The following is a 12,669-nucleotide window of genomic DNA, read 5'->3' on the forward strand; positions in this document are numbered from 1 at the left end:
CGCGGTGGCGTGAGAGCTGTGACCCTGGGCTGCCGGTGGCTGGGGAAGGGCTGGTGCCGGCAGTTTCTCCCTGGTGCTGCTGCCGCCCCGCAGCTCCGGGTGTTTGGCCCTAGTAGAGGGGGGAAGGAGCAGGTTGGAAAATCCTTTCCCCCGGGGCGACCGCGGGCACAGCCGCTGGAGGGAGTCGCCCGCGCGACGCCTGTCTGCGCTGTCACAGCTCGCCTCGGTGACACGGCGTCATCCCGCCGCGCTGGCTCTGCCTGTGTCCCGGCTTGCCAGGGTAGAAGCTGAAGGCCCTGGCGCTGTCTGAGACGAGCTCTGGGTCTGGCCCCAATGTCCGAATAGGTTGTGCTGCGGCAGGGGCTGCTGTGGGGCGGGAGTCGGGAGGAACTCGTCACCCCGGGCTGCGCCGTGGTTCCCTGGGCTGTGCCCCAGGGGGAAAGGCCGGAGGAACTCTTTGTTCTTTTTCTTTTCCAGCTCTGTCCGGGCAGCAATTCGCTGCGGAGCGGAGATGAGGCTGGTGGGGGTCACGCAGAGGTGAGCGAGCGTCTCGGGCTGAGTTGAGGACCTTTTCGGGAAACCCTGAGTGGGTAACACCGGCACCTCTGGCATTTAGTGGATCCATGACTGCAAAAATAACGCAGCCGCTAACGGTAGCTCCTCGTAACGTGGCACGGCTCTGCCCCATCCCAAAGCAGGGGACAGTCTGGCCATGGGGCCCGCGCCCCCCGTGGTGGGTGTCCGTTTGGATCCCCGGTGTCAAGGTCTCTCCCATGCAGGAGGGAGGGATGTGGTGCGCCGCTTGGGGCCGGATCTTTTCAGTGGGCGGCTGCTGCAGGTGTGAGTAATCTGTGAAAAATGCTCTTATCTGGCCTGCGAGGAGATTTCCTAGCGCTCCCCAAGCATGTACCTGTAAACCAACAAATCAAGGGGGGTGGCTGCTGGAGAGGGGCTGCCAGGGGCTGTGGGGCGTCGCTGCCTTCTAAAGAGTTAAAGCTTTAACTTAATCCAGGCCTAATTATCCCCATCTGGCTGGGTCTGGCAGCGCAGGAAGGACTTGGCTGGCAACCTGGCCTGAACAGTGGCTAAAATAAATACGGGGGCCGTCGTGCAGCCGGTGGGAAAATCCCGGCCGAGACAAGGGTTCGAGTCGTGAGGGAGCGGGCGGAAAAGGCGCCAGGAAAGGTGAGAGGGGCGAGCGGCGGGGGTGAAACGGCCGGGACTGAGCATCCTCCTGGGACTGAGCATCCCCCTCAGGGCTGTCACCGGCCCCCAGCATCCACCGGGCTGGGCAGGGGGTGCCCCTCCTTGGGTGAGTGACCCCCCTGTGCCTGCGCCCAGCCTCCAGTGTCCGGGGTGGCATCATTCCGGGGGGGGACAGAGATGGACGGTGCAGCCTTGGGCAGGGGGAACAGCCCCGGGGGGAGCGCGGTATGGGGCAACCGGGGGCTTTAGGGCATAAATCTCGGGGTGGCACCCCCCGGCACGGGGGGGATCACTCAGTAGCGTGATCGATAGCAAATCAGTTACTTAGCACTTAAAGCATCAAGGATGTGCTAAATAAAGCTGGATGGTTGGGCTTTTTTAATGTGCTAGGATCTATTAACTTTGCAGCAATTTTTTTGTTGTTTTTGTTTGTTTGTTTGTTTTTAAATTTCTGACTACCGTTTCTGGCAAAGGGCACCTAGAAGCAGCAAAACTACGGGGAGCCACGTGGTGCTTTGGGGAGAAGATGCCGAAGAGTTTGGGAGCTGGGGTGGTCTCAGCCCAGCTGATCGCCCCACGCGGGGTTTTGGCTTTTTCCCCTGGTTTAGGGAGGGTTTTGCGTGGGGCAGGACAGAGCTGCCGTCCTTTCCTGTCTTTGTGGGTTTTAAGCCCAATCCGGTGCTTTCCCATTTGCTTGGGTTTAGCAGCGGGAAAACCCCCCTAAAGACCCCCGGCTTTCCCTGCGCGGGCTGGGGGCCCTGGTGTGCCCACGGCTGCGGGGGTGCAGCGGGGGCTCGGGGCGGCGCATTCCTGCCCCCCAAAAGCCATCCGACGTCGGAGCCGCTGAACAGCCCCCCTCTTCATGCCGATTATTTTAATCACAAGCGCGTCTTGTCTCCGCGGCCGAATGTCTTTCATAGACGGCGGAAAGTGAAATTTGTGCAATGTCTGTGGGAGGCTGAAGAAAGGCCCTTTGTGCCGGCCTCCCGGGCACCCCGCGCCGCCGCCGGCCTCAATGCGCCGCTTGTCCGGAGACCGGGACCTGCTCTTAAAGCCGGAGCTGGGCTACCCCGGCTAGTCCCACCGCCGGGGCGGGCCGGGCTCCGGGGGGCCCCCGGCCGCCACCCCAGGATGTTTCTGTACTGGAGGAAGCGGGGTGCCTACGAGCTGGAGGCTTTGCCCACCGGGCTGGCGGGGCTGGAGTACGGGGCGGTGGAGCGCTTCTCCTGGAGCTCCAGCCTGGACATCAGCGAGGAGCTCGGGGGTAGGTGGCTGGGGGGGCACGGGGGCTGGTGGGCAGCCGTGCTTGGCCAAAAACCTCCAGCCCTGGCAAGGAGGATGAAGGGCCAGGAGAAGCTCCGGCTGGAACGGGAATGGTGTAGGGAGGATGCCGCGGGGAGGCTGCAGGTGCAGCTGGGGAGCGCTCACCGAACCGCCCCGTGCCACTGGCACCGCTCCCTCCCGGCACAGGCCCCAGCGAGCTGCCACCGTGCGCTCCGGTATAAGGATGCTCCGGTTTCAAACTCGCTTGCCGTCACCGGCAGAGCCGGGCACGGTAACAGAGCTGGCAGGAGGAGGAGGAGGAGGAGGAGGTGGCCGACCAGGGAGAGGAGCTGGTGGGGCCAGGATCCCTCCTCCAGCCCTCAAGTGTCCAGTGGCGACCTGGACCTGCCTCCACCAGAAACTGGGGTCCCCTCCGCGCACCCCCTGCTGCAGAGCTCCTGCCCGGGACGCCTGAGGCTCTGGTCCACGCGTGACCTGCGGCCGGGGCCAGCGTTCGGGCAGAGCTGAGCGGCTCTGGCTGTGCCACTGGCTGCGGTGTGGGGCTGGTCCCCGGCACCGCCGGCTGCTCCGGCCTCGGGTCTTTGGTGAGTTTGTAAAACTTTCCCTCGGGTGCGTGAAAGAATTTCTTGTTTGCTTCCGTTATTATTCCCGATAGGTCAAGTGAAACGGCAGCGGCGGGGGGTGGCCGAGCTCGGTGGGGGCTGTGGGGACAGAGCCCTCATTGTGCTCCTGCCGCGGGGGCAGCCGGCGGCCCCGGCTCCCGGTGCTCTGCCGGGTGTCCTGCCTGCGCCCGGGATCGCTGCCTGGCCAGGAGCTGAGGCAGCCGGCACTGGCCCGGATCTCCTCCCCCTCTCCGGGCAGAAGCAGCAGCTTTATCAGCGTTGCCCCAAAAGACATTTTTTCCCGCAGACGGAGTCTAACCCCAGCCTTGGCCGCGGTCCCGCTCGGATGCTGTTTTTGTTGGCAGGAGGGATGCGGGAGAGTGGAGCGGCGCGGCGGGGAAGCCCCTGTGCCAGCCGCCCTGCTGCTGGGACCGTGGCCGTCTGGTGTGGCCGTGCCACCGGCACTCTCGGTGTCCCCTGCACGGGCTCCGTGTCTGGCAGGGCAGCTTCCCACTGGAGCATCCCTGGCCCGCAGGAGGGTGTTCGTGCTGCTCGTTTGCTGCGAGCCACCCCGAGTCTGTTATTTTTAAACGATTAGACGCGACACATAACAAAAGCCTTCAAAATAGGATTTGTCCCTAAGGCCGATTTAACTGTCAAAGCTTAAAGTGGCTCCTAAGCCCCGTTGGGGGCTGGCAAGTGGCAGATTCAGCGTTCCTGCTGCAGCCCCGGTCCGTGCCGCTGCTGGGGCAGCTCCATGTCCCGATCCTGTGACTTGGGGCGCCGGGCAGGTGCCGGATGCCGACGCTGCAGGATGCAGTGCTGGCTCTTGGGCGTGGGGTTCCGTCCCCCTGGATGGGCTGCGGGGCAGGCAGGAGCAGGCAGGCCCAGCCTCGGCTGAGCCCGAGGGCTTTGCCGAGCTCTTAAACCCAGGGCTTGTGGTGTGGGAGCCTCGGCACAGCCCCCCTGCGGAGGCAGGGCTGGGGGGGCTCACCGCAGCACCCCGTCACTGACCTCCCTCTTCTCCCGCAGCCGAGCCGTGCCCGCCGGAGGAGACGGTGCTGCGCTGCCAGAACCCCGACTGCAGCGGCGAGAGGAGGGCGGCCAAGGTGGGTGCTGTGGGATGGTGGGCAGTGACGGGCAGCTGCCTTCTGGCCATTGGGCTCACGGGTGAGAAGAGGCAGCGGGCAGCTCTGCCTGACCTGCCGCTCCCCGAAGTCCCTCTGGCACGGCCAGCAGCTGCCCCCCAGCCGTGCCCCCCCGGCCCGTGCTGGGCATGCGTTCCCTGCTGGTGGTGTGGTCCTGCGGGCATTTAATGGCGCGGCAGCTCGCCTGATTCCCCTAGCTGGTGTGACTGGCTAATCCGCTCCAGTCCGTCTGTCCCCCTGCTCGCTACCATGGCACCAGAGCGGATTTAGGGTCCCTTCTCTCCCACCGGCAGCAGGGCGGGGGTGCTGGCTGGGCTGGGGCTCATCCTGCCGTGGCACGGAGCTGCATCGCGTCCTCCCTCGCTTCGTGGGGCAGCTGCGGTGTGCCGGGAGCACGGTGGGGCTGGGAACTGATCCCTGGGGTGGGCCGAGGGGTCCGGGTATCCTGCCCAGACCCTCCTGCAGGGAGGGTGGACAGGGAGCCCCGTATCCCAGCGGGGCAGCAGCCGAGGGTCCCGGGCGGCCCTGCGCAAGCGCCGGCTGCTGTCGTTGCCTGGAGCCTGTGGCCATGCTCCCCGTCTCCCAGGTGCCATGATGGCCATGATGTTGTTGGGCTGGGGCTACGGTGGTGGGAGAGGAGGAGGCTGGGGCTGGCGTGTCTGCAGGGCCAGGGGGAGGACACTGGCGGGTGCCATGGAGGGGCTGGCGGCCCCTCGGGGAGTGTGCGGGTGGCGGGAGCGCGTCAGCTCTGACCTCATCATCGCTGGGAGGAAGGAGGGCAGGAAGCGGGGGCGGCTGGGGCTGCACGGGCGCTTCCTCCCCGCAGCGGCACGGTGCACTGCAGGCAGGGCTCGCTCCTCCCCGGCAGCCCCTTGCACCCCTCCATGTGCGGGGCAGCGATGGGGGTCCCACAGGGGATGGGGATGTGTTGGCGGTGCAGTGGTGTCACTGGCAGTGGCCGGCAGCACCGCGGTCCCTGGCAGCAGGACGAGCTGGAGCCCCCAGTGAGGCGAGCGCTGGCCGGGGGTCATGGGCTGTGCGCTGCGCTGGGGGCCCGGCCAGGGATTTAAAAATAACCCGCTGTGAATGCCCGGCGGGGCTGGGGCCGTGCACAATCGGAGGAAACGTGCCGGCTTCGAGCATTGTTTGGCCACAGACGCTCGCTTCCTCCGTCCTGCCCCGGGAACGCTGCTCCCGCCGGCACAAAGGGGCTGCGGCACGGGAGCGTGGCCTCCCCAGCACCCGGCGAGGGGCAGGTGGCTGTCCCCCGGCCGCCCCCCCTGTGCCCAGGCGTGTGCAGCCTCCCCGGGGTCCCGGCTCAGCGCGGTGGAGCGGGGAGGGGGCTGTGCGGTGCAGCCCCCCCGTCTCGTGGCCGTGTCCTGCTCACGCTGCGTTCCCCGCGCCCGCTCTGGCCCCAGTGTTGCCCACCAGCGGCGTGTGGCAGCAGTGTGGGATGGGAAGGGGGGTCCCTGCTGCCTGCGGTGCTGCCCGTCCCTCCTGCTGGCAGCTCCCAGGCAGCCCCTGCCCGGCTCACGCGTGTGCCCGTCCCCACGCAGGTATGTCACCACGCCGAGTGCCAGCAGCTGAACCGCAGCAGCCCGCTCAGCCTGTGTGAGCTCTGCGACAGCCGCCTCCATGGCGCCATGCACTTTGACAGCCACATTCGCTTCGACCTGCCCCCGCAAGGTGAGCCGGGCTGGGGGCTGCCGGCACCGCTGCACCCGGGGGCATGCGCTTGCGGCCAGCACGGTGCGGCCATGGGAGTGGGATGCACTTGGGGCTGGTGCAGGACAGGGATGGGAGTGGGATGCAGCCGGAGCTGGCACAGCGCTGGGGGTGCCGGCACAGCCCAGCTCGATGCCCATCTGCAGGCTCCGTCCTGGCCCGCCACATGTCGACGCGCTCGTGTCCCCCACGCACCAGCCATGCCTCCGACGTGGAGGAGGATGGGGAGGGACCTGCGGACAGCAGAGGGTGAGCCCCCAGCCCTCCGTGTCCCCTGCACATCCCCAGCCCACGGCGTCCCCGTCACCCTGCCCGCCCTGTGCTCGCAGGGAGCAGAGGAGCTCGGCGCTGAAGCTGCCCAAGAAGAAGGCTCGGCGCAGGCACACGGACGTAAGGCACCAGCCCTTCTCCCTGGGGTGGCCCCGGCCAGTGGAAGGGAGCCCTGGGCGAGCGGCTGCCGCCTCCCCCCAGGACCCCAGCAAGGAGTGCTTCACCCTGAAGTTCGACCTCAGCGTCAACATTGAGGCAGAGATCGTGCCGGCCGCGAAGAAGAAGTCCCTGGGGTGAGTCTGCCAGGGAGGGATGCGGGGATGGATGTGGGGACAGACGCAGGGATGGACGTGGGGCTCGTGTCCCCGCAGGGAGGTGCTGCTGCCGGTCTTCGAGAGGAAGGCGATCGAGCTGGGCAAGGTGGACATCTACCTGGACCAGTCCCACACGCCGCTCTCCCTCCAGTTCGAGGCGTACCGCTTCGGGGGGCACCACCTGCGGGTGAAAGGTGCGGTGGGGTCTGGTGGGGGCCCGGCGGGAGGCTCAGCTACCCCAGGGCTCACGGGGGACTCTGACGGCCTGATGCTCCCACAGCCAAGCCTGGGGATGAGCTGAAGGTGGAGCAGGCGGCATGGGAAGCCAAGTCGGCCAGCCTGCCCATCCTGCACCCAACCCGGACCACTGCATTCCTCGGGACGGTGCCGGAGCTGGTGCTGGGATGCCGGGAGGGCACCGACAGCCTGGTAAGTACCGGTGCTAGCCCCGGGGGCAGGAACTGGGGGGAGGGGGGGGGGCATGGGATGCCCCAATAGCCATCCTAGCTGAGAAGATGGGGACATGGGGCAGCAGCACGGTGTCTCATGGGTGGCCTTGTGTGGTGTGGGCTGAAGACACTCCCAGAACCCCGAGAGCTCGTTCAGCTCTTGGCTGTGCTGTCTGCGCCATGGTGGCGGTGACTGTGCCAGATGTGGCAGCTCAGCTGGTGGCACCAGCCCTGTGGCCGTGCCATGTACAGGCTGGCACCAGAGCAAAGGCAAACAGGAGCCCCGGGGGCCCCGGGGCTCGCCCTGGCCGCCAGCCCTGCTCACACTGCGGCACCTGGCAGCTGCCGAGCACAGCCCGGTCCTGCCCCATGGACCCTGGCCCCAGATAAGGCGTGGGGCCGAGCTGGCCGGCACTCCCCGTGGGAGCAGGCTGCCACGCTGCGGGGAGTGGCTGGGGGGGGGATGCAGTGCTCAGCCCCGCGCCGGCAGCCCTTGAAGGTGGCAAGCTGGCTGTGTGGCCAGGGCTGGTGGCCGCCCGCGTCCAGCACTACAATGCCTGGCTGCAGGACCAGCAGGGCCCTGGCAGGGTGGGGGGACCAGCCGGCTCCCAACTGCCTCTGCGGGCGTCTCGGCCCCCGGTGCCTTCCGGAGGGCAGGGGGGAGCGGAGCCGCGCCGGGGCCATGGGGCTGGCAGCAGCACGGTGAGTAACGGGGATGGTGCCGCGGTGGCTCTCCCCACCCGGGGCTGGGGACGTGGCGGGGCGTGGGGCTGTGGTGGCAGTATGCCACGTCCCATGGCTCGGTTGCAGGCGGGGAGCCCTGGCCCTGCTGCCCTTTGTGCCGGGGTGAGGAGATGGCAGCAGCCGCGTCCCGGGAACATGTGGGGAGGCAGCTGGTGCAGCGGTGCCCAGGCCGGTGGGAGCCCTTGGCTGTGACCCAGCCCTCGCGGCCGGCCGGGGGGCTTTGATCTCCGCCGGTGAATTGTTCAGCTCTGATTAGTTTATCTGACGAGGAGGGAAATTAGGTTTTCGGCGCTGGCCCCACCTCCTTTTGTTTCGGAGGAGCCCGGCCACTGCCTGCCCGGCTCCAGCTCCGCCATCCGGGCTGGGAGAGTGGCCGGGCCGGCGGCTGAGCTGGGGTGCTGTGCCCCGCGGGATGCCCTGAGTCCCCACACTGCCGGGGCCACTTGCCTGCGACCGGCTGGGCTTGGCCAGGCAGCACCCGGGGCGCCGTGCCCCCAGGATGCAGGTAGGCAGGTCAGTGCGGGCAGGGGAGCGTGGCCGGGGGGACCCTGCTGCCCGGGGTGCCATCTGGGTGTCTGTCTCTCCCACGGGTGCTCGAGGTGAGCCCTGCCGTAGCATCGTGCTGTGCCATGCTGCTGTCCCCACCCCGGTGGCCCAGGCGCGCAGTGCCGGGCCCTGACCTGGGAGGCACCGGCTGTCCCCGCTGCAGGCTCCGGGCCGGCGGAGGAAGAACATGACGGAGTTCCTGGGGGACGCCAGCATCCCCAGCCCCGAGCCAGCCCTGCCCAGTGGTGGCTCCCTGCCCGCCAACGGCACTGACACCTGGAAGAACCGCGCTGCCAGCCGCTTCAGCGGGTTCTTTGGCTCCGGCACCAGCACCGGCTCCTTCGGGCGGGTAAGTGGGATGTGGGCACAGGGAGGGGGCATGGGAGCTGTCTGCGGCGATGTTGGGGAGCCGGAATGTGTCCCCCTGGGGCTTGAGCCCCCCCAGCTCTGCGGGCAGGGCAAGGGGGTCTGCGGTGTGTCCCTGCTGGCCCACCGTCCAGTCACTCTGCACCCGGCTTTTGGCCAGGAGACCGAGAAGCTGGAGCAGCTGGCGAGCAGGCTGCACGCCTACGGCACCTTCGGGCTGCCCAAGCTGCCGCCCCAGCTCCGCTTCGACCGCGACTCCTGGGAGGAGGATGGGGACGAGGCCGGGCTGGCGCTGGAGGACAGCTGGCAGCAGATCATCCGGGGCGCGGAGGTAGGCCTGGGGGGCCGGGGGACCGCGGGGGCTCTGCCCAGCCACCGGCGCGGTGCTGACGCTCGGCCCCGCAGGCCCTGTCGCGCCGGCAGTGCCACCAGCAGGAAGCCATCTGGGAGCTGCTGCACACCGAGGCCACCTACATCCGCAAGCTCAAAGTCATCACCGACGTGAGTGCTGGCGGCAGCCATGCTGTGCCGCACCATGGTGGGGGGCTGTGGCCGCACACCCCACCGGCGGCACCCCACCAGCTCCCCGCTCTGTCCCCGCAGCTCTTCCTCTGCTGCCTGCTGAACCTGCAGGAGTCGGGGCTGCTCTGCGAGGTGAGCACTGGGGGGCTGCAGTGGCCGGGGACCCCCAGGCCAGGGATGGGACCCCGGTCTGGCCACACCGGCAGGATGTGGGTGCTGTCCCCTCGCAGCTCCTGCCTTGTCCCCGCAGGTGGACGCTGTACGGCTCTTCGGCAACATCGGAGAGATCATCCGGCTGCACCGCGAGCTGTGGCGGAGCGTCATGGCCCCGGTGCTGGCCAAGGCACGCCGGACCGGGGCACTGCTCGACCCCATCGACTTCCTCAATGGCTTCAAGATGGTGAGTGGGGACCCTGTGCCGCAGCGGGGGGCTGTGCTGAGCTGTGCCCCATGGTGACCACCCTGCGCCCCCCCAGTTCGGCTCCCTCTTCAAGCCCTACGTGCGGTACTGCATGGAGGAGGAGGGCTGCATGGAGTACATGCGGGCGCTGCTGCGGGACAGCGAGCTCTTCCGCGCCTACGTGACGGTAAGGGGAGCAGGCAGGAGCCGGGGCCGGGGCTGGGGCCGGTGCCAGGGCTGAAGCCTGTGTGCTGCAGTGGGCCGAGAAGCACGAGCAGTGCAGCCGCCTGAAGCTGAGCGACATGCTGGTGAAGCCCCACCAGCGCCTCACCAAGTACCCGCTGCTCCTCAAGTCCGTGCTGAAGAAGACAGACGACCCCCGTGCCCGTGATGCCATCACTGCCATGGTAAGGGGCCGAGGGCACGGGGCGGTGGGGAGTGGGGTGGGATGGTCGTCCCCCCCTCACCAACTGCCCTGGCTGCAGATTGGCTCTGTGGAGCACTTCATCAACCACGTCAACTCACGGATGCGCCAGCGGCAGGAGCGGCAGCGCCTGGCTGCCATCCTCGACCGCATCGATGCCTACGAGGTGGTGGAGGGCAGCACAGACGAGGTGGACAAGGTAGGCTGGGCATGGCGGAGCTGCCATGCCATGTCACCCTGTGTCTTGCCACCCCATGCCATGCCATGCCACTCAATGCCACTCTGTGCCATGCCATGCTACTCAATGCTGCCCCATGCCATGTCACCCCACCCTATGCCATACTGTGCTATGCTACCCTGTCACTTCATGCCAAGCCAACCCATGCCATGTCATGCCACCCAATGCCATACCAAGCCACCCCATGCCATGCCATGCCCACCACTGACGCCAGGGTCTCCCTGCAGCTGCTGAAGGAGTTCCTGCGGCTGGACCTAACGGCCCCCATCCCTGGCACCTCCCCGGAGGACACCCGGCAGCTCCTCCTCGAGGGCAGCCTGCGGATGCGGGAAGGTAAAGACAGCAAGGTGAGGACCACAGGGGACGCCATGTCCCGGCCCCTGCCTGCGTGCCCCTGCCCGCCGCGCCGGCTGGTGCCCACAGCTCCATTCTTGCCCACAGATGGATGTCTACTGCTTCCTCTTCACTGACCTCTTCCTCATCACCAAGCCCCTCAAGAAGGCTGAGCGCACCAAGGTGATCCGACAGCCCTTGCTGGTGGACAAGGTCGTCTGCCGGGAGCTCAGGGACCCGGGTGAGCAGCACGGTGGGCAATGGGGACCATGGGGGGGTCTCAGGACGCTGCTGACAACCCCTGCCCACAGGCTCCTTCCTCCTCATCTACCTGAATGAGCTGGGGAGCGCCGTGGCCGCCTACACCTTCCAGGCCAGCGGGCAGTCGCTGTGCCGCAGCTGGGTCGAGGCAGTGCGCAACGCCCAGGTGAGGGGCGTGGGGAGTGGGTGGGGGTTCCGGGGGCACCCAGTGCCTCTCTGATGCCTCCCCCTCCCCAGAACCTGCTGCAGCAGCTGCGGCAGCGCCGGCGCCTGGAGGAGGAGGAGGAGGAGGAAGAGGAGGAAGGCGAGAGCGGCACCTCAGCTGCCAGCTCACCCACTGTCCAGCGCCATGGCAGCGCCAGCCCTGACTCGCAGCGGTGGTAGGGAGCGGGAGGGGGGCCCTGCTCATCCCCCGGCCTGGCACATCCCCCTCCTCACTCTCCTGCCCCCGCAGCCCCTCCGACGGCTCTACTGAGACCCTCGCCGTGGTGGCAGTGAACGGCAGTGATGAGCTCTCCTCCCCGGACTGGGACACGGGGCCCTTTGGCTCGACCTCGGATGGCTCCTCTGTTGGCACCGGCACCTCCATTGGCACCAGCACCTCTGCTGACACCCCCACCTCCGCCGAGACCCCCACCCGGGAGCTGCCGGCGGGCGCCCTGCCTGTACCCCTGCCCCATGGCGCAGCCCCCCCGGCCAACGGCTGCCGCTCGTCCTCCATTGACAGCGCCTACGGCACCCTCTCGCCCACCTCCCTGCGGGACTTCGGCCAGCAGCCCGAGGGGGCGGCCGAGGAGGGGCGGGAGCCCCCCCCGACCCCGCGTCCCCCCTCGCCCCGGCTGCGCCGCCGGATGCCCGTGCAGCTGCTGCCCTGCCCGGCCAGGGTGCTCAAGTCCAAGTCGGAGGCCAGCCTGCCCCAGCTCCTGCCCCCCGGCCCCCCAGCCCCCCTCAGCCAGAGCCGCAGCCTCTCCGACCTCTGCGCCGGCCCCCCCCGGACTAGCCAAGCCCCCGGTCCCCCGGCCGCCCCCGGCAGCGGCGGCAGCTCCGCCTCCGAGCTCTCGGAGCCGGAGGAGCCGGCGGAGAGCCCGGCGTCCCTGCCCGGGGCGCTGGGCCGCGTCCCCCCGCCCGCCGCCCGCCGGACCCTCTCGGACCCGCAGGCGGCCCAGCACCGCAAGCTGACCCTGGCGCAGCTGTACCGCATCCGGACCACGCTGCTGCTCAACTCCACGCTCACCGCCTCGTAAGCGCCCTCCTGCCCGCAGGCTCCCGGGGGATGCTCCGGCCCTTCCCGGGGCCGGGCCCCGCCGCTCAGGGCGCCTCTCCCCGCCCCGTGTCTTGCAGGGAGGTGTGAGAGCCGCCGGGACGGACAGACGGACGGACGCGCCGAGGAGCTGCTCCCGCTTCTACCCGCCGCGTAATGCCGGGGCCCGGCGGAGCGGGCGCGGGGGTGCCACGCCGGTGGGGGCGCGGGTGGGGGCGCAGACCAGTCCCCTCGGCGAGGGGCTGCCCGCTTCTCGCCGGAGCGGGGACCCTTGTCGGCAGAGACGAGGGTTGTCGGTGGGGGCCCGGCCACGGCAAGGTGCGTCGGGCCAGGGTAGCCCCGGGGGCGCGGGAGGCCGCGGGGGGCCGTGGGGCGGCTCCGGTGGGCGAGGAAGGGATGACGACGTCGGCGGTGGTGAGCGGGGAAGGTGCTGAGAGGGACGCGGCGCCGGTGGCACGGTGCCGCGGGCGGGGGGGCTGGTGGCAGGAGGGGACGGCGCTGGGCTGGGACGGGCGGTGGCCCCGGGGTCTGGCCGGGGCGGGACGGGCGGCGGCGCCCGGGGCCGGAGCGGGGGAA

The 12,669-nt window shown here is 68.9% G+C and overlaps 1 protein-coding gene across 4 annotated transcripts; it reads left to right on the forward strand.

The window, feature by feature from the left end:
* The first annotated feature begins 249 nt into the window (after window positions 1-249).
* On the forward strand, window positions 250-12,314 carry PLEKHG5 (pleckstrin homology and RhoGEF domain containing G5). Of its 4 annotated transcripts, XM_063353899.1 has the most exons (24): window positions 250-345; window positions 478-537; window positions 1,046-1,185; window positions 4,125-4,201; window positions 5,797-5,926; window positions 6,112-6,214; window positions 6,295-6,355; window positions 6,437-6,528; window positions 6,607-6,743; window positions 6,830-6,978; window positions 8,452-8,637; window positions 8,815-8,985; window positions 9,060-9,155; window positions 9,258-9,308; window positions 9,427-9,576; window positions 9,653-9,763; window positions 9,834-9,983; window positions 10,062-10,199; window positions 10,466-10,585; window positions 10,680-10,812; window positions 10,883-10,998; window positions 11,070-11,212; window positions 11,287-12,072; window positions 12,174-12,314. In XM_063353899.1, the coding sequence occupies exons 5-24, from the start codon at window positions 5,884-5,886 to the stop codon at window positions 12,181-12,183; spliced, it is 2,946 nt and encodes a 981-aa protein (XP_063209969.1). In that variant the 5' UTR covers window positions 250-345; window positions 478-537; window positions 1,046-1,185; window positions 4,125-4,201; window positions 5,797-5,883; the 3' UTR covers window positions 12,184-12,314. The 4 variants fall into 4 exon arrangements, with proteins under 4 accessions (XP_063209969.1, XP_063209968.1, XP_063209966.1 ...); XM_063353898.1 differs by lacking the exon at window positions 1,046-1,185; XM_063353896.1 differs by lacking the exons at window positions 250-345; window positions 1,046-1,185 and having other exon boundaries at window positions 418-537.
* The last annotated feature ends 355 nt before the right edge of the window (window positions 12,315-12,669 follow it).

Source organism: Chroicocephalus ridibundus, chromosome 16 (assembly GCF_963924245.1).
Source record: "Chroicocephalus ridibundus chromosome 16, bChrRid1.1, whole genome shotgun sequence".
NCBI classification, from domain to species: domain Eukaryota; kingdom Metazoa; phylum Chordata; class Aves; order Charadriiformes; family Laridae; genus Chroicocephalus; species Chroicocephalus ridibundus.

Bases quoted from the DNA above. Each gene is read 5' to 3' on its own strand.
- PLEKHG5 (XM_063353895.1), top strand. From the start codon at position 2,338: ATGTTTCTGTACTGGAGGAAGCGGGGTGCCTACGAGCTGGAGGCTTTG. The intron at 9,984-10,061 runs GTAAGGGGCCGA...CCCTGGCTGCAG, and splicing joins GTGATGCCATCACTGCCATG to ATTGGCTCTGTGGAGCACTT. The intron at 10,586-10,679 runs GTGAGGACCACA...TCTTGCCCACAG, and splicing joins GGGAAGGTAAAGACAGCAAG to ATGGATGTCTACTGCTTCCT.